This window comes from Tasmannia lanceolata, unplaced genomic scaffold, assembly GCF_043159265.1.
Source record: "Tasmannia lanceolata isolate RefF3 unplaced genomic scaffold, GAP_Taslan_0.1 ptg000003l, whole genome shotgun sequence".
Taxonomy (NCBI): Eukaryota; Viridiplantae; Streptophyta; class Magnoliopsida; order Canellales; family Winteraceae; genus Tasmannia; species Tasmannia lanceolata.
The window spans coordinates 11,446,460-11,466,709 of NW_027518680.1; the positions used below are offsets into that span (position 1 = coordinate 11,446,460).

The window sequence follows — 20,250 nt, forward strand, 5'->3', positions numbered from 1 at the left end:
CGTGATTTTCCGTCAAATAAAACGTTAAAGTTGCCCACCGTTCTAGGGGCAACTCGGATGGGGTTGGTTCGGGTTTGATGCCAACAACCCGAGATAGCATTCCCTCAACCCTAACCCAACCCAATCCAACCCGAACCTCGGGTTGAGGATTGTCAACCCTAACCCAATCCGCCTCTAAATTTCTCAACCATAACCCAACCCATCAAGCTAAATCGGGTCGAGTTTAGTCGGGTTGGGCTCGGTTTCATGTGGGGCCAAACAGAAAATACAAGACAACATAACACTGAGAAAATCATGATAAAATTAGAGGTATGAGATCGGGTCGGATCGGGCTGCCAAGGCCTCGACCCTAACCCAACCCAAAATTCTTAGTGTTATGATTGACATGATCTATTCTACAGCGTCCAAGGTGGATGAAGTGTGGGATCCAAATAATCATTGATCGGACAATCTTAACCGTTGGAAGAGAATTAGACAAGCCAATATAAAATGGCTATGTAGGTTTTTAGAATCTTATCATAAGACCAATATTTGCTGTGTAGATTAACTAACGACACGCTCAGTGGGTGGAATGTTTACAAAAATTCAACTTTGTTATTCGGCACAAGGTGGGAAGTCAATGGGCTTGATAAATCCCTAGCCTCAGAGCTATGCTGCATTCATGTAATCTCTAACGTTTGCCCACAATTAGCCTACTTCTAGTGGCATATTTATATGTAAGAATTTTCCATAGAAAAAGAAATTTCAAGTTTCAATAGGGTAGCAATTTTCTTAAAAACATACAAATATTTTCAATACTGGGAAAAGCATTTCATAAAAAATGAGTTAACAAACACTGGAAATTTTGTTTTCCATAAGGAAAACATTCCAATAAAAATTTTCTTTGCATCAAAACAGCCCCTTAAGATTCTCTTTTTGGGATAAAATTGAGAAACTTATTAGTATTTCCTTGCAAGAGAGTGGTTGAGATAAACCAATCTCAATTTACCGGCGTTTCTCGTTGGTTTCTCACACAAAACAAATGTTTATTACTGTAAAAAAAATTCAAAATTTTCGTTATTTTTACACCTAAAAATATATTTTTTTCAAAATTCAAAGGGTTGCATATCTAATGATATTTTATTTTATTTGTTGTAAACATGGTCTTAATCTTCTATGCAGAACACATTATATTCCCATTTTTCTGTGATGCAAAAACATGGTAATCTGCTGATAAAAAGCCTTCACTCAAACCTTGCATTCAAAAGGGACAACTACACTCCAGGCAAAGGGAATTGACTTGTCCAAACTTCAACTCTCCCTTTCAGATCCAAGATGCTTTCCTTCAGAAAGAACTCTGGAGATTCAACACATTCCATGAAATCTTTGAGTTTGGTCCCGCTAACAGAGCGCTTTGCTTTCAGCGCAATCTCCACTCCCTCGTGAATAAAGTCCGCAACTGCAATGAAATCATTCTCCTTGAACCCTCTTGTAGTTAAAGCAGGTGTTCCAATGCGGATCCCCCCAGGCACTAACGCGCTTTTGTCACCTTCAGAAAATGTGTACATTCAATGAGGATAGAGGGAAGGAAAGAAAAAAAGGGGAGTACTGCAAGTATAAACTCACCTGGAACTGAGTTCTTGTTGAGAGTGATCGAACCCATGTCCAAGATTTTCTCGACTCGGGCGCCGTCGATACCCTTTCAGTGAGCAGTAGATCAGTGTTGCATAATGGGAAAGGAAAGAATATTTCTACAATTAAATTTAGAGAGATGATTTTTTCAACCCCCCTCCCTCTTGTGGCAGACTTGGACTAAAAAACATAAACTGCAGTCCAATAATCAGTTTGGCACTATTTCTCAAAATCCAAAACAAACAGGGCCCAAGTGATCTAGTGAAATAAGAGTTGAGGTGAGATATCTTGGAAAAATTACAAAAGTAACCCTCTGACTCGGTTTGGGCACCAAGGTTTGAGCTCCTCTTTAAAACTATGGTAGGGCTATAGGAGAAGAAAGACGACCTTGTGATAGGAGTTCAGCTAATCTGCGATTTGGGTAACTAAACAGTGTATTACAGTGGTTCAAATCATGAATCAAGAACTGAATTTCAGCCTTTAAGATTTAACATCCAAATCAAATCACCAGGTTTGATTTCAATATACATTTCAATGAACCTTTTAACTTACCAACTTCTCCAAAAGCTTAAGCTGTTGGAGAAAGGCGTTATTTATCTTTTATACTTTAACACTTCCCCGCACGTGTGGCCCACTTGGCAAACACGTGGCACATATGGTCCCACTTTGGGCCGACCATTGCAAGTGGATTTTTGCTATCTGGGAGGTTTGAACTCGAGACCTTTGGCTCTGATACCATGTTAACTTACCAACTTCTCCAAAAGCTTAAGCTGTTGGAGCTTTTATACTTTAACAGAACCATAGTCTACCAGTGAAAATATACATTCAATGTTGGTAATTTGGTAGAGCTGCAGAGTTTCAGCAACTAATGCTGACGAACCACCCAAAGCCACTAAGTTTAAGAACTATGGACAGAATGGTGAGCTTCGGCCATCACTGAAATAACCCCTTTCGATGTTCAAAATTCATCATAGAGGATTTATAGATTCTATGACTGACCTAACTATGCAAATGAGCTATAAAGATGAAGTGCGAAAATCCCAACAAGGCAAGCAGAAATCAGAACCTTACCATAGGCCTAAGATCCACCAGAACAAGGTGATTGTCGCTCCCACCAGAAACAAGTGTGTATCCCAGTTCAATCAATCGACCTGCGAGAGCTTTGCAATTAGATACCACCTGTGAAAAAGCCACCAGACGACACATTAAATAGGATTGACTACCACAAGCCGGTGACCAAGCAACTCGAGCCATTTCTTCAAGACAAATGGAAGTGGTATACCTGGGCTTGGTAAGCCTTAAACTCAGGTGTTTGAGCATGCTTTAAACACACGGAAAGTCCAGCAATTGTGTGGTTATGAGGACCACCCTGCAAACATATGATTCACACCGATAGCTTCTTATTTTGTCTAGGATTAATTTAGGGCAATGACAAATTCGCACCCTCTGTGGGATAATTCGCACCCCTTTAAAGTGAATTCATGTTAAAAAGCGTTAAAGTCTGCCACATACCCTCTTTTAGGGGTGCGAATTATCCTACAGATGGTGCGAATTTATCATCGCCCTTAATTTATTAAAAATAACTTAATTGCAACTTAATTGCAGATTCCGATAAGGAATATATAGATATTCGAATGTAACCTCACAGAGCAAACATGATTGCTCCTGCTGACCTGCAAACCGGGGAATACAGCATTGTTAATGGCAGTTTCTAAATCAACTCCCAAAACAGGATCCTTCTTGAAGAATATCATGCCACCTCGAGGACCTCGTAAGGACTGCAATGCAAAATCATGACAAATCAGGCTAGAAATGCACCAAACATGATGGGAATGTTTTCAAAGACAGGATAAAACTTCTTCAATGCAACAGGTCAATACAAACTTTTTTCTTGATACAACAAATTCCATCAAGCAGACAATAATTGTTGGTAATTTGTACCAGTTGACAGAGTTAGACATATCAGGAGTTGCAACCTTACAGAAGTCTGGACTAAATTGACAACTTTGATGAACGAAGGATTTTAAAACAACAACAGAATCCTAAACTAAAAAGATCGATTTCCTACACTACAGACACGGATTGGATTGCTGGTCTAGATGATAAATGCCATATAATAGAACCTTTTCATTTCAAAAAATAGAACCTTTTGCTTATGCAGGCAATACGTTCAAGAAGTAGAGGATAGCCATGATATCAACAGCTGTTTTTTTAGAATGGCGAGATCAACAGTTGTGGAACACCAGTATTTCTATGGGGCCGTTGGGATATGCGGATTTTAAAATCTTGGATTTCCTCAAAATTGTACATGGGAGACAAGAAAAGAAAGAGACCAGCCATCATTTTCTGATTTCTCGCCCTTCTTTCTGACAGCAAGAGAGCAGGAGATCGTCCCATGTTTCCGGGTTTTAGAAATCTCAAGATGGGGGAGAGATATCTAAAACCTGGATTTCTTACTCAAAATCCAAGAAACGTGGTCAGGACAGCATACAGCACAGCATACAACAGCTTGATCATGAACCCTCTTTTACACTGTTTTCAAACTAAAAACCTGGATTCTAAAATCCGTGTATGCAAACGGCCCCTAAAAGAAAAGTGAGTCGCAAGCCTCACACATCTCCTGATAATTTAGAATGCAAATATTAGAAAACTAAAGAATAAAAGAGAGAAGTTAAGACAAAATGACAAAAAAAAAAACAGTAAAGCATGCAACCCATTATTTTTTCTCTCACCGCTTAGTGAGCATATTCCAAACCAAAATCACTCATTTCTGCCGTAACAACCAGAATACAGTCTAGATTCCAAACCAGAAAACGGCCCTTGGCACATTTGCCGAGTCCCCTTCAACTTTAGACCAGTTATGACTTATGAGAGCTCTCACTTCAGTCTTGTTCGAATAAGTTTTCCATGTAGGCCCCGAGAATGACCTGATTATATCCCCGTTAGAATTTCTAAGAGTGCCGCCAACAGCTGCTGGTCCCGGATTGCCGATCAAACATTCGTCGAAGTTTAGCTCCATGTTGTCTATTGTGGGAGCCTGGGAGGAATCCATCTAACACGGATGATTTGTTTTGAACTGAACAACCACAGGTGTCCTTCCAATGTCTTCCGTCCAATCTCTGAGAATATCAGTAAAAGAGATACCCCAGCTTTCTTTCCTAATGTTAACTTCACATATGTTAATGTTGAAATTCGGGTTCAAAATAATTCAAGAGCCAATAAGGCCTATTTCAAGAAGAAAAACAGGAAGATTTCAGGTGTCCAAAGGGGACCATAATGCTTGGACAGCATGACATCAATCTAGCACCTACTAATGTCAGTAGCTGGGACCCATATGGCCAGAATGCTGCCAAATTTCCAGTACCTACACATACTCCTATGCTAGATTTGATTTGATTTTCCAGAATTTTCTAGAACCATTTGGACTAGTTTTGAAGAATTCAAAACTAGTCTCTAGAACCATTTTCTACAACCACACCGGCAGTTGAAAGAATTCAAATGTAGACATGTTTCTACAGCAGATTTCAGAATGATTTAGTTTGGGTTTGGACTTTGAACATCAAATCGGCGAGAGCAAGTGGCCTAATGAATGTTCTAAAAATTTCTTGGACGGTTGTAGCGGTAAGCTTATGGCTGAAAAAATAGCCCCTAGTATCATTGTTGACAACAAATTTCACATGCATGAAAAAGATAATCACACATAAAATATATTGGGATCAAATTTCCCTCTTGCGAGAACATGTTTTATTAAATTTGGTAGGAATCATACACTTCCGGATTTAATGGCCATTAACTACATTTCTTGAAGAAAGAAAGTACCTCTGATTATACATCAAAAGGTTCCCTATCTAAATTTAACTTTTAGTTAATTATCCTCCAGAAAGATCTGATTTTTTGTTAACAGATCCTTTCGAATGGAATTTCTTTGTCCTTTGGACTTTCTTCATCTTCCCAAACTTTCTTCATCTTCCTTTTGAGGAGCCATCATCTTTACCATCCTTCTCCAGGAGAAGAAAGGTCTTCTCTCTTTAGAGACTCTCTGGGAAGAGATCCTAAAGGGGCCTTTAGAGTCTCTGAAAAGATATTCTAAAGGGATTTTCTTGTTTCTCCAGAAGGAGAAAGGTCTTCTTTGTTTTGAGGAAACCGTCGTCTTTATCTTTTGCTTTCGGAGGAAACCACTATCTTTGTCATCTTTCTCATGGAGGAGATCTCTGGGAAGAGATCCTAAAGAGACCTTTAGAGTCTCTGGAAATGAATTTTTTTTTGTTTTGGGGAAACTGCCGTCTTTATCAACTTTCTCCCGGAAGAGAAAGGTCATCTCCCTTTAGGGAGTTCTTGGAAGAGATCCTAAAGGGACCTTTAGAAAGTCCCTGGAAGAGATCCTAAAGGGACCTTTAGAAAGTCCCTGGAAGAGATTCTAAAGAGATTTTGTTCTTTCTCCCGAAGGAGAAAGGTCTTCTTTCTTTTGGGGAAACCGCCGTCTTTATCTTTTGGGGAGAAACCGACGTCTTTATCATCTTTCTCCCGGAAGAGAAAGGTCCTTAAGAAAGTCTCTGGGAAGAGATCCTTAAGGGACCTTTAAAAAGTCTCTGGAAGAGACTCTAAAGGGATTTTCTTCTTCCTTCTCATGAAAGAGAAAAGTCTTCTTGCTCGAAGAAAATCTGCAAAAGAAAAAAAAAATTGTTAGCCAAATCTTTTCTCACCTTTCTCTCTTCCCACTCTTTTGTTTCTCCTTTCGCGTAGCTCCTTCTCTCAAAATATCTGATCCCCCCAAAAGATCCCTTCTCCCAAAAGATCTTTGCTCTATTTATAGAGCTATTTTGAAATAGTTGGCAAGTGCAACCTTATCCCTTACTTTCACTTCACAATCTCAAGTTTCCCTCCTTTGAGCCGTTGTGGGTGCCACCTCATCCCTTATCTAGGATTCCACGATCACAGCTTCCCCTTTGTGGGGGAGTTACGTAACTTCCCATTTTGAAATGTGGGTGACTTGTTTCCTCTTCTGCGAGAATTAATTTGTTCTCTTGAATTTAGGGTTTTCTTTTCCCTTAGTCGTGAGATCTTTTTTGTTTTCTTTTTCATGAAAATACTTTAACTTCACGTTTATCCTTTTTATTTTTGGGAATAACATGACATGTAACCAACTTTTTTTTCTCTTATTTCCTAAGGGATTTACCTTTATTTCTTTTTGTAAAATTTCGAGTTCAACAATCATCATGTGTAGTAGACACTGAACTGTCACTTTCTGTGCTTGCCAATTTCATTCCCACCCCTATTATAACTTGAGATACATATACCATTAGCCTAGTACATATAATACCAAAACAATAATGAGGCCACAAGCTAGCAAATACTTAGTGTAAGCCCAAATTGGATAAATCATAGCATGTTTTAAATGGCCAACAACATATGGCACATTGATCCCCAATTTAAATACCCCCACCAAATTAATCTATAATACTACAGGTAATGTGAACAATTTAAGTCATACCTTGTGTGTTGTTGTAGTGACAACATCACAATACTCGAAGGGATTAGCAACCACAGAAGCAGCAACAAGTCCACTTATGTGAGCCATGTCCATCATAAGGAAAGCACCAACAGCATCTGCAATCTTCCAAATCATTTTATAGAAAATAAATTAGAGGTCAAGTACTAACAGAAGGAGTTGATGGATTTTAACGAGCAATATGATAGCACATTTATCCATTAAAGAATAAAAAATAAAATTGCCATTCAGAAAAGAAGAAAAAAATCATCAAATCTGCAAAATCACATAAGATTTATACCTTCCTCATGCGAGGGTAATCAAAATCCCGGGGGTATGCACTAGCACCAGCAATTATGAGCTTTGGCCGAAATAGAATAGCTGTTTTCTCAAGCATTTCATAGTCAATAATACCTGTTTGCAAAACCAGAAAGAAATTCAAATCAACAAAAAAAATCAAAAAACATGCCAAACCATGTCAACATATCACCAAGTTTAGAGTCAGCAATCTCAAGAAAGAAAAGGAAATGCATCACCTGTTGATTCATCAAGTCGATAAGGCATAGACTCGAAATAAATTGATGTGCCTGATACCCGTCTTTTAGGAGTCATAAATCCGTGAGACAAGTGCCCCCCATGAGGTAGGTCCAAACCCTAAGTTATAAGTACAATTTAAGGTGCTAGTTCGAATTCTAGAAGAGTGAAGATGACAAGATCGAGATAAGGATTATAAGAAAAAAATGACTAGAGAAACAAAGGACCGCCAAACTTACCATTATCCGATCATGTGGGCTAAGAAGGGCAGTGTAAACCTCAAAATTAGCTGGAGAGCCAGATAATGGTTGAACATTGACCCCCCACTTCTTCCCATCTAGATGGAATGCTGACAAAGCCCTTTCCTGACACAGACTCTCTATCTGATCGATGAACTCATTGCCACCATAATACCTGGTCACACGCATTACCAAATGATTAATTACATGTAACTTTGGAAAAAAAAAAGTTTGAAAAATCAGAGGAAGAGCTAGATACAATGCAGATGTCCAATTGTCCAAGATTTACCTTTTCCCCGGCAGTCCTTCTGAGTACTTGTTTGTGAGGCAAGAACCAACTGCCTCCATCACTGCCCGAGATGTAAAATTCTCAGAAGCAATGAGCTCTAAGCATTTGAACTGCCGTTGCTTTTCCTTCCCAATTATTGCATGAACTTCAGGATCAGCTTCACTCAGGCTATAATCTTTTAAACTACTTATTTTACCTATATAACAGAACATGCAACTCCATGTTTGAGAAGTTGGACAAGGGTAAGTCCTAACCAATTCACGTAGTTACAACAAAACCATCACAATGATTACTTTGTGGTTTTCATCTTTTTCTAGGCATACGATATGAGTGCTTCAATAAATACAAAGTTAAAGTATGCCATACGCAATAGCTTCAATAAATACAAAGTGAAACCCATAAAATAATGATACATATACTATGTATGGAAGGATTGATGGCCCAAGGACAGGACTGTTCACAATTCCAATTTGCCAATGGGAATATTTTCCTTGTAACTGACATATACAGACATTTGTTGAGACATATGTATTAACATCCCCAATGATATCAGTGTATTGCATTTGTAAGGAAGAACTGAGCTATCTGTACAGCTTCCACTTTGGCATACAGAGTTTTTATTTCTTTCCCCTCTTGAACTGGATAGGTGCGGTTTTTGTTGATGAGAAATCAAGATTTCCAGCCTTTTCTTTTGTGTCATTTTTTCAGTCGTATAAAGAAAAAATTTACTCTTGGAAGAAAAATAAAAGTACAAAAGTGATGACTAGTGAGGTGTACATGACAATATGTGTGTGTGATGTCATCCAACACATGCCTCAGTCACCCTACCCCTTCCTTGGGTCAATACATCCACCTCCCCATTTGCGGCACGATGTACATGACAGAAAGAAACTTGAATGAAAGATGTTAAAGCAATAATCTCCACAAGAGTATATGCTATACGCCCAAAAAATTCACTCCAATTTCTTATCCGCTTTAATGGCTTTGAAAGAGCATCCCTCCACCAAAAATTGACCTTGGAAATGCACTATAAAGGTATTCTCACACAACATTATGGATGAACTTTCTGTTTCAAGTTTCACTTGATTCTTTCTCTCCGACATTCCCAAAAGACATCCACACTTCTTATGATCATGTCAAATATTTGTTTTGAAATTGTTTTGGGAAATTATATCTGGATTTTATTTCGGTCGGGTTTTTGAGGTTTTACATTGGAGCAGATTAGGGAAAATAGAATATTTATATAAGAGAAAAGTGTTCCTGTGCAGCTGCGCAGGGAGTTACCTGCGCATTAGTGGCTTAAAAAGCCGCCGATTGGTCGCTTTTTGTGGACCCCGCAAAGGTGGTCCCGCCATACGAACCAATCGGTGGCTTTTTAAGCCCCAAATGAACAGGTAACTCCCTGTGCAGATGCGCAGGAACACTTTTCTCTTTATATAAATATACAACACTTATAATAACTCAAGTCAGTGTTAAATAATGCTAAAAATTACATGGGATTTGCTAAGGACCATCGCAGAAAGCATTTCGTGGACGGTCTGTTGCATGAGAGAACAGCCACTTCATGAATAAAGACAAAATCTGTTGAAAAGCGAGCCTATGTGGCTGCTCTCTCATGCAACAGACCATCTGCGAAATGCCTTCTGCGATGGTCCCTAGCAAATCCCAAATTACATATATAGTATATCTTAAGGTCATGTAATATCTTGAAACAATATTAAGTTACATATAAACCTTTACAAGTTGTAAAATACACTATTTTACACATCTTTACAAGCAAATTCCTTAGAAGAAAGAACAGAAAAGCTCTCACAATGATAGTGATGGTGCGATGCATTCTCTCTCTCTCTCTCTCTCTCTCTCTCTCTCTCTCTCTCTCTCTCTCTCTCTCTCTGATAAATAGATGTTGAGAAAACGATAATTTTTTTTTTGAATGGTACTGAGAACACGATCATAATTCCCTAAATTTCCCTTATTTTTTATCCTTTTTATATATAGCAAAACAATTAAAAAACCTTGATGAGGATAGTATTGCATAATTAATGCAGAAATTTTTGCAACAAAACAGAAAAATGATAAATGTCACAATTTTAGGGGGAAAATTCGTGCTAATATATTATTCTTTTAGTTTTCTCACTGTCACAGTTTTTAACGGTGATTCTACCATTCATGGCAATTTTTTTAAATAAAATTTTACAATTCAAAAAAAAAAAAAACGGAACTGAAAGGCTTTTATGATAATTAAGGATACAATTTAATATAGCTGTTCATTGGATCATAAGATTGACTTTTCAAAAAGATATTAAGGAGAGAATTATTGACTGCATTATCTTCTAACGACATCAGAAGGCTTTTATGGATATTGGATGTACAAAGCTGTGGAGACATAGGATGTTTAGCTTCAAGAAACCAGGACCAGGAGGAGACCACCTAGGAGATGGTTTTTGCAGCCTTGTTCCTAAATATTCAATTGTACTATTTCTCCCAAATGGACCAAAAAAGTTGCCAATAAACTTGAGCATCCATAGCATTCTCCTACAGAAGTGAGGATGACCAATATCATATAGTGTGGGAATCAACTCTTGCATAACCCAGGAGACACAGATAACAATCAAACATAACACCAAAGCTCATCAATAGAACACCAACAACAAATTTAACACCAATTTGTCTACCAATAAACCCAAAATGTACATATGATCAATCTGCTAAACAATGAAAGAGATAGCCAATCATTATTATTTAGTCAAGACCAGTTGTCCATAACAAAGAATAACAGTGAGAATGGAGGTCATCTGTAAAGTGCCAAAAGACAGTTTCCTCCATTGTGCTTTATTGGAAAAATCGCAACCTACCAAGGCCCATTACCTTCTAGGCTCTAATGTCTTGGGTTGAGGAATTTAAAATGTTGGAGGCCTAGGAACAAGTGAAAAACAACTACAAAAGGTGCCTATCAAACAGCCGACAAGACCATTGCATAGTAGGAGATGAACTTGACATGTGGCCAAGCATGCGTGGGGGTTAACCGTGCGAGGTAAAAGGGAAGCCTGAAGGCTGTTCCCCTCCCTATCAGGGAAGATGCCAACCATCTCTCCTTTCAACATACACAAAGAATGGTTCACATACTCGGAAATATCATGGGCAGATTGAAGCTGAAGTGTTGCAATCCTACATGGGTGGAAAACACCCAGTTCGAAGTATCTACCCAACACAGAAAGGGAACATATACTGCTAGTTCGTTCAGTTCCACAAAAATGTACAAATCAATTCAAAATGGCATGCGATCAATTTAATTAAATATCTCTTATACTTAGTGGCCTCAAGCTTCAAAATTTATTTTTCGAATTGTAATACATAAATAAGAAGGGAGAAGCCCCAAGATCGAGATGGTCAGGAAAACAGAGAAAAAACAAAATGAAGGGAGAAAGAGAGAAGAAAAAGAAAAAAACAATGAAATCATCACAGAGAAGATGGTCGAAGAACTCCAACCCCATTCTCCCAACTCCAGAACAAGTGAGGAAGTCTGCCTCGCTATTAGATGATCGAATACCACGTCGAAAGATGCAATGTTGCTCAACAAAACACATTGTGTGAATCACCCTCAACAATCAACAAGTCAAGGCTAGCTTGATCAACATGCCTGATCCCACTAAGCAAGGTCCGCATATATGCTTCATTAGACTCAGCAACACCAATCGGCCCCAAACATGCCCAAATTATCTCAGCCCCCGCGCTACGGAGAAGACCACCCACACCCTCTAGTCCAAGCTTACCAAACTCAATCCGTCGAAGCTCAGTTTTAAGCACACCACTAGAGCAAGAGCTTCAAATTTGCAAGTAAACAATAGGAATAAACCTTGCAAGAACCATAGAAATAGGGAAAGAAAAATATAAATCCAAATGAAATAACCCAATACATCGTTGAACAATATCTACCATCCACAAAGAACTTAATAGCAGGATCAGGACATAACATCACCAAATGAACAAATGCAGGTCATGAGACTAGAAATCTTTAACAGCTTAAGATCAACTAAAGCTACACCGACTATATTCTACAACTTTTCAAGCATATCAATCAAGTAACTCTAATCAAAAAATCACATGACCCAGGCCTAAATTAAAGCTAAGACTAGAATTCTAATAAGGTCGGAAATTCATAAACCTCTCAATAGGCTTACCTCCAATATCAGGTGCAGGAACAGATACAGATGAAGGTGGCCTTCCTGTCACCAAGCTCCCTTGAACATAAGAAGCTTTACACGGTTTCGCAACATTGAGCCTAATCTGATATGGGAATTCACCAGAAGTAGAAACCTTGGGAGAAATGTTGGAACCCTTATTCCAAATCGAATGGTGCAAGGAGCCCATCACTGATCCACTATATGCATGCATTTTCTCCTTGTGGTGAAAATTTATGATCTAGCAACATAATACAATGAGAAAAACTGGACGTTACTGAACTGTACAGGAAATTACTAATGCTATTTGAGAAACTCTCTCGTAATAATTACTAAAAGATCCAGATCCCATAAAAAATCAATGTTTCAATAAAATGCATTAAATAAAAATTATATATATATATATATATATATATATATATATATATATATAAGAAAACGGATAATGGAGAAATCAAGAAATCCACACCGTGCCGAGAAGGGTATTCCAAGAAAATTAAATCAACACCATGGTTACCAATTTGCTTTCAGTTCATTCTACCACTTCCTATATTCTCATTAAAACTAAGAGATCGATAACCTAAACTAGCTAGATAGTTCAATTTGTCCCACAACTTGTGAAGGCTTAGAATGAACTTGGTGGCTATTTGAATAGCACCCAATTCGCCAAACAATCACTATTTATGCTACTTCCAATGTGAATTACATAAAATCAAGATACTATTTTATTTTGCTAGCACCACATGATCCTAAAACATAGAATTATTCAATTAGTACTGTGCATACCATTGTTTCAAAGGGCGGATGCGGGCAAAGCAAACACTAGTAGACTCAGAACGACACGGTCGAGTACTCGGTTGACGCAATCATAACTTGGGAGAGTCGAAGGAGTTTTGATTGACTTTATAAGGCAAAAATGCAGACTATGGTGCATACTGCATACAACACTAAGAAATATGACGTAAAGTGGCTAATAAATTTGTTTCCTCGGTTGGTAATTCATGGGTATTAGAGTGAACTAACTAACTATGGTAGACATAAAATCAAGGGGTATGAGAAATCCAATGACAAAAAATAACATGAACAAAAAAAAAAAAAAAAAATACAGTCAGAAACCTAGAAATTAAATCCCCCGCACCCAGAACCAATAAAAATAAGATCTTTACTGGATTAAATGAAAAAAGAACCGATATACTAAAAAAACGTATTTTTACCTTGAAATTTTCTTTTGCTCTTCCTTCGCTTACTCTGTGTCCTCTTCACGAAGGCCCTATAAAGGAGCTAAAAACCTATCTGCGCTCTTTTGTTTTGATAATGGCACGCACGCACGCATTCCGCGAACAGGAAGGTGTTAAAGTTCATGAATGTTGTTGTACTTAGACCTGGTAAACGCGACCCGTGCCCGCGGGTCGCCCGACCCACCCGTAAATTTGCGGGCACGGGTCTGAGTTTTAGTAACCCGTCGAAACTGATCCGCTGGTGACCTAACTAGCAAAAACACGGGTCGGGTCAACCCGCGGGTCATTTGGCTTTTTGAAGGGTTTTGATTTTGTCATGCTAATCTAGTTAGATGGCTTTTTTTTCTAATGCAAATGATGTTGATTTTGTCATGCTAATCTATTTTTTAAGGGTTTGATGCGTGAATAGGTTATGGCTGGCACCATAGAATATAAATAGGTTGTGGCTGGCACCATATGTTGATCCCAACCCTCCGATCTGAATGTTAGAGGGTTGATCACTTGATCTAATCCTCTGTAGATCGGAGGGTTAGGATCAACCTATCAAAATGATTTTTAGGGCACAACCTATTTAGGCTGTGGGCCATCTAATGGACGGTTTGGATCATCCCACGGTGCCGGCCATACCGCCCTCATCAAAATCCAGTGATAACATTTCTCAAAATAAACGACTGTTTGAATTTGGAGGTGACCCGCGGGTTGACCCGGCCCACCTGCGGACCGCGCGGATCACCTAAATTCTGACCCGCAAAAATGCGGGTCATTTCCTGACCCAACCCATGTGACCCGCACCCGCATCACCCACGGGTTGACCTGGCCCGGCTCACTCGTTTGCCAGGTCTAGTTGTTGTCCATAACAACCCCAGCTTATTTCTTGTGGGCCCACACGCATTGGATGATTCTTGACCGTTGATCAAGCTTGATGTAAGAGACTCCTTGAATATGCTTCGTTGATATTTGCACCACTAAGTATTGGTAGTGAGATGTCCATTCTGCATTGAATATCTATGTAGGATGGGATATTTTAACTTTGCCCTTGTCACTTTGGTAATAGGGGTGTCAAAAGATCCACTATTAATGGTCACGATCAATTCAAATCTCTTACCAACCGGGTCGGATTTGGAGCATTCTTCGGATTCTACTTCCTGTCTCTTAGTCACGATCCATTTTATAGACGGTCCGATTTGAAATGGATTGCGATCGGGATAGGGAAGAGGATTTGAAGAACACTCAGAATCTGATCCAACCGATAAGGGATTTGAATAGATCGTGACTGAGACAACAAATTGGAATCCGAAGTGGATCCATTGACACCTGTGCCCTTAAAGCTATAAAAAAATCAGATTATAGTAAAATCATATGAGAAAATCGGATTTGGGATGGTCTGACTTTTCATTAGATCCTGGTAATGAGTCTAGATGATAAATTCCGGAATCGATCCATCGGACCGTCCGGGTCCATTGACAAGGTCCATAACAAGGAGACTAGTAGGAAGGGGAAAATCTATCCCGATCAAAAACCCAATCCTAGCACAGAAAAAGGAGAAGGAATTCGATTATCTTCTTCACTCTCAAACCCTAATCCAATCGCAGATCGAGAGAAAAGAAAAAGAGGTAATCTTTCTCTCGAAACCCTAACCCTAGCTCCGAGGAAGTAGAAACAAATCTCGAATCTCACCATGGGAAACACAGAGAAACTGATGAACCAGATCATGGAGCTGAAATTCACAGCCAAGAGCCTCCAACGCCAAGCGCGAAAATGCGAAAAAGAAGAAAAAGAACAAAAGCTCAAAGTCAAGAAAGCAATCGAGAAAGGAAACATGGACGGAGCTCGGATCTACGCAGAAAACTCAATCCGAAAACGCAGCGAGCAGATGAATTACCTACGCCTCTCCTCCCGTCTAGACGCAGTAGTCGCTCGCCTCGACACTCAATCTAAGATGCAAGTGATCAACAAATCCATGGCCTCGATCGTTAAATCTCTCGATTCGTCTTTGGCTACTGGAAATCTGCAGAAGATGTCTGAAACTATGGATCAGTTTGAGAAGCATTTTGTTAATATGGAAGTACAGGCGGAATTTATGGAGAGTTCTATGGCTGGGAGCTCGACGCTTTCGACTCCAGAAGGGGAAGTTAATAGTTTGATGCAACAGGTGGCGGATGATTATGGATTGGAGGTGTCGGTGGGGCTGCCGCAGCCGGCTGCTCATGCGATTCCGACTGCGGCGCCAGAGAAGGTGGATGAGGATGATCTGTCGAGGCGGCTTGCGGAGCTTAAGGCTAAAGGGTGAGGGAGAAAGAGGTGGGTATTATGTCTGTTCTGGTTTATGTTTATTTTTTTTAATGATGTTTTGTGGTATATAATAGATTGGAATTCTGTTTGGATCTGATACTTTAGTGAGTATTATGAATTTTAGATGTGGATCTATTGGAAACAGTAAGAACATGAATTATAGATGTGGATCTATCAGAAACAGTAAGAACTGTATGAAAGTTTCGATTTTTATGTGGATTTATCAGAAACAGTAACAATTGTATGTGAATTTTGATTTTTTTGTCCTTTTTTTTCTTGGATCTGGTGAGTGTTGATCTGTTATTGAATCTGATGGGTGAATATTATGTCTGTTCTGTTTTTTTTTTTTTTTTTTTTCTGCTGTTTTGTAGTATACAATGCATTGGAGTTCTGTGTGGATCTGATAATTTGGTAAATATCGTAAATTTTAGATTTGTGTCATCAGACACTGCAACTAGTGTGTATATAAATCTCGATTTTTTGTTCTGTTCTTTTTTTTTTTCCTTAGATCGGCAAGATGTGGATATGTTGTTGAAATTGGTGGGTGAGTATTGTGTCTGTTCTGGTTTATCTTTTTTTTACTGCTGTTTTGTAGTATATAATATATTGGAGTTCTGTGTGGATCTCATAGTTTGTAGATTATCAAGAATTATAGATGTGGGACTATCTGAAATAGTAACAATTGTATGTAAATTTCGATATTTAGCGTGTTGTACCTGTAGCTCAATGGTTAAGGCCCTGTATCTCAACCTTGAGGTTGCAGGTTCGATCCCAGCTTACCAACCAAAAAATAATTCGATTTTTTCCGTTCCTTTTTTTTCTTGGATCTGGTGAGATGTGGGTCTGTTGTTGAATCTGGATACATGTAGGGGATGGAAGACCCAGGCAACAAGGCTGGCTGATAGAGATAGGGATTTGGCTTTCTATTTATCAATCACCAGAGATTATAGGTCAATGAAGTTCTTCCCTAAGGTGACAGTTATGGCCTAGAGGTTCAAAGGCAAAGATGGAATGTAGTAAGAATGACTTAAGAGGCATTTTGCTTCAGTGAGGCCTGGAGTCATTTCTTGGACATCCTGTCTTCAAAGGAGGAGAAAATATTACTATCTTCAGCCTTCAAAGAGAGTACAGTCTCTAGCTTCAGTGGTTATCTGTCTATCTTTTTTAGTAGAGTTTACTGCAATGGCATGGAAGGGATGATGGAGCAGATTTTTCAGTGTTAAGGTGGGTTTTGGAAAGGATGGAGTTAGGTGGTGAAAGTAGATTTGGCGGTGATGGGAAGCGGATTTATCAATGGGGTATGCATACATCACACCATGAAGTTTTCTTTGATTAATTGTAAGAAAAATTCAATATTTCAAAAGCTCACGGGGATATAGAGAAAAGCTCTAGGATATCTTCTCCTAAAGGACATTAGATCTTAGAGGGACTGAGGGATGCATAAGGCCCTCGAATAAAACAGGATTACTTTAGTTGATCACCATGTGCATGAAAAAAGCACAAATTGCTTCTTTATAGACCAAAATAAAACAAACCAACTAAAACCCAACCATGTAGTCCCACACTTCCACTCTAACTAGGAATCAAATGTCAATTAGAACCAACACTGATTTAACCTATTGCAGATAAGTTAAATTTTACTACGAGATGACCTTTTAAAAATCACTAGATTTCTCCCACCTACTGTAATCCTATTTTCAATCAAATTATAAAACAAAATTAACTCCAATAAACATTTTAAATGAGTAAAACATGCTCCAGCCCACTTCTTTTGCAAGTGCAAATTAAGTGGCTGGCACTGATCATGCACAGAAGGAAGTGATATCAAACACTCTTGGATTCATAATACTTAGATTACCTACAAGGCAAGATTGTTCAGTTGTGTCACCATCTGCACGCGTAACTATCTGATCATCGTATCCTTCTGACTGTTTCGAGAATTCTTGGGCTTCTCATCTGCCCACCCTCGTAATAATCAAGCAAAGAAAGCGAAGTTGTGCGAAAGATGGAAAATGGCCCGATATCAGGCCAGATTGAGAAACTACCCAAATGGAGGAGAGTTCGTTGAGGAGATGATGGTTCTAGTAGTAGAATTTTTGTCAAGCATGATTCTTGAGACATAGCGTCAATAAGTATTTGTCAAGGTAACAACATTAATGGTGATGGATTTAGAGAAAAATATTTGATGTAAAAGATCTAACATTGGATGTTATTACTATTTATTTTATTGTTTTTGAATGGCAACTTTTATTAGAAAAACTCCAATCCCAATCTGAAACTGCCTGATCGGGCTAAACGACCCGCCTCACTGTTCATAGATCACCACACGTGCTAAAAAGATAACCGCACGGCCTTCATTCTATCTGTGCACTTCTTCAATTGCACCGGCGCATCCCACGGGTACGAGGCCTCGTTACTCATCCAACGAATCATGTTAAGTAAGTCACCCTCTACCCTCGGACTATTTAAGTCTAGCAAACGAATGCCACCAAAGAGTGCCTGAACTTCTGCATTGACTGCATTTGTATGGGCCAAAGGGACAATCAGTAAAAGTTTAGCTTGATGAGGCTAGAAAGGAAGGGGATCTACGTGGGCAAAAAGGTAGTCGAAAGAATCTTGTTGTTGCACACCTCATATCACACTCGCTTTCGGTAGCATTCTGACAATCGCCCATTGAATAATTAAGGAAAGAAATTTCAGATTTAGCGATTTCTCCTGTTTGGATATGCCCTCAAAGACTATTGTTTCTTCCCTTCCAAATGACTCATAAAGTAGCATCTATTGAGTCCAAGCTATTTCCATTAGTGGAGAATGTTGTAGGCGGTCATTTAGGAGTGTTTTGTTTCAGTTAACTCATTAAATTTTGAATTGGTAATTGTAGTCACAAGTGATCGTTCTTGAAGTTTGTCTTTTTTATTAGGATTTAAGTTTTTTTAGTGGCAGTGCTATTTTTATTTTGAATGACAACAATTTTATTAAGAAAAACAGAGCTAGGTGGCCAAATACAAGCTGAGGTGCTAAACAGAAGAAAAAAAAAAAAGAGTAAGCTACAACAACGTCAAGGTATGAAGGCCGAATGCTGGTTAGGAGAGCCTGCATTTCCACATTTGTAGCTTCTGAGAGGTCCAATGGGTTCTCCAAACTAGACCCAGCGAAGTTAAACTTCAATTATAGCAGGTTTTCAAATTTTTTGAATGACAAGGAATATTATTAATAAAAAGGAGGGAAAAAAGCCCAATAACCGAGATGGTCAATACAATGAAAAGAGAAGAAAACCAAATAAAAGTACATGATGAAATTTGCTACTTTGTATATTCTTGTTCATTTGTATCTTAGGGGCTGACTTTCTTGATCATCTCTTTTTAATGAAATTTGCTACCATTTAAAAAAAAATGAAAAGACTGCTTTGGGGGAGGGAAATCAAACATCTCTCTTACCTCCCTATCCACACCTACCCTGGCTAACCATCCGCTTCACCACTGGCCGATCTTCTTACATGCCTAAAGGAGATAGATGCTCCCTCTAGTCGACTGCTGGATCTCATCAAACCAGAGCGCAAATCTCCATGGATGTGGATGAAACCCCAACAACCACTTTGATTACATCAACCTATCAAAAATGTTCGGCACCATCATCCATATACACTGTTGCTCTACTCTCACCTCCACCTCATTGGAGCCCGTGTTTCCAATTGGGTCTGAGAAGGTTCATCTCGCCTGTCTATGCTTGTCTCTTAGTATCCCTCCTATACCTGATGGCCTAAGATTGCCAAAGCTGGAACCATCAAAGTTAAATTTCATTTTTTCTGGCTCTGGTGGTTCCCATACAAGGGCTGGTGTCGTCACCTGCTCATTACTCATGCATATATCTCTCCAAGCATGCTAGAGGTCAAAGGCCGATACTAAACTGAAGCTCGGTAGGATCTTTACCCAGGCTATAGTTATAGCAATCACTCTTGTATAAATATATTGAGCTGATTTAACCCAGCCGTCAATAACCCTATCGTTCCTTTCCTTCCAAATGACCCATAGAGTGGCCAACAAGGCCACACTCCGTCGAGACCCTTTTGCCGGCCGGGAACATAAAACTAGCCCTCCAGGAGGTCTATCAGCCTTGGCAAAAAGACCCACAACATGCCGAATCTACTCAATATCCTACTCCACACCTCTCTGGCCAACCTACAATGGAGAAACACATGCTCTACTGACTCGCTTGATTGCAATAATAGGGTGCAATATTCCACTATCAGCATGTGTCAATTGTGAAGATGGCCCACTGTCAGGATCCTGTCAAGGCAAACGATCGCCCCAAACGCACAGACATTGGGAGGCGCTGGAATTGTCCAAACTCTGGCAAGAAGAGAAGGTCCGGGACTAGG

At 39.1% G+C, this 20,250-nt stretch overlaps 2 protein-coding genes and 1 pseudogene across 2 annotated transcripts; 1 reads left to right on the forward strand and 2 right to left on the reverse strand.

Annotated features, from left to right (window-relative positions):
- Window positions 1-1,100: 1,100 nt before the first annotated feature.
- Window positions 1,101-13,714, reverse strand: LOC143851062 (serine hydroxymethyltransferase 3, chloroplastic-like). The gene is made up of 12 exons (XM_077360385.1): window positions 13,557-13,714; window positions 12,343-12,583; window positions 8,162-8,357; window positions 7,873-8,047; window positions 7,636-7,753; window positions 7,401-7,513; window positions 7,103-7,225; window positions 3,285-3,389; window positions 2,894-2,980; window positions 2,683-2,790; window positions 1,606-1,678; window positions 1,101-1,528 (listed from the first exon to the last, which is right to left on the reverse strand). The coding sequence occupies exons 2-12, from the start codon at window positions 12,554-12,556 to the stop codon at window positions 1,254-1,256; spliced, it is 1,587 nt and encodes a 528-aa protein (XP_077216500.1). The 5' UTR covers window positions 12,557-12,583; window positions 13,557-13,714; the 3' UTR covers window positions 1,101-1,253.
- LOC143870193 (U6atac minor spliceosomal RNA) lies at window positions 11,137-11,269 on the reverse strand (annotated as a pseudogene).
- A 1,378-nt stretch (window positions 13,715-15,092) lies between the features above and the next one.
- On the forward strand, window positions 15,093-16,138 carry LOC143851071 (ESCRT-related protein CHMP1B-like). The gene has a single exon (XM_077360394.1). It carries the CDS (start codon window positions 15,259-15,261, stop codon window positions 15,868-15,870), a length of 612 nt encoding a protein of 203 aa, XP_077216509.1. The 5' UTR covers window positions 15,093-15,258; the 3' UTR covers window positions 15,871-16,138.
- The last annotated feature ends 4,112 nt before the right edge of the window (window positions 16,139-20,250 follow it).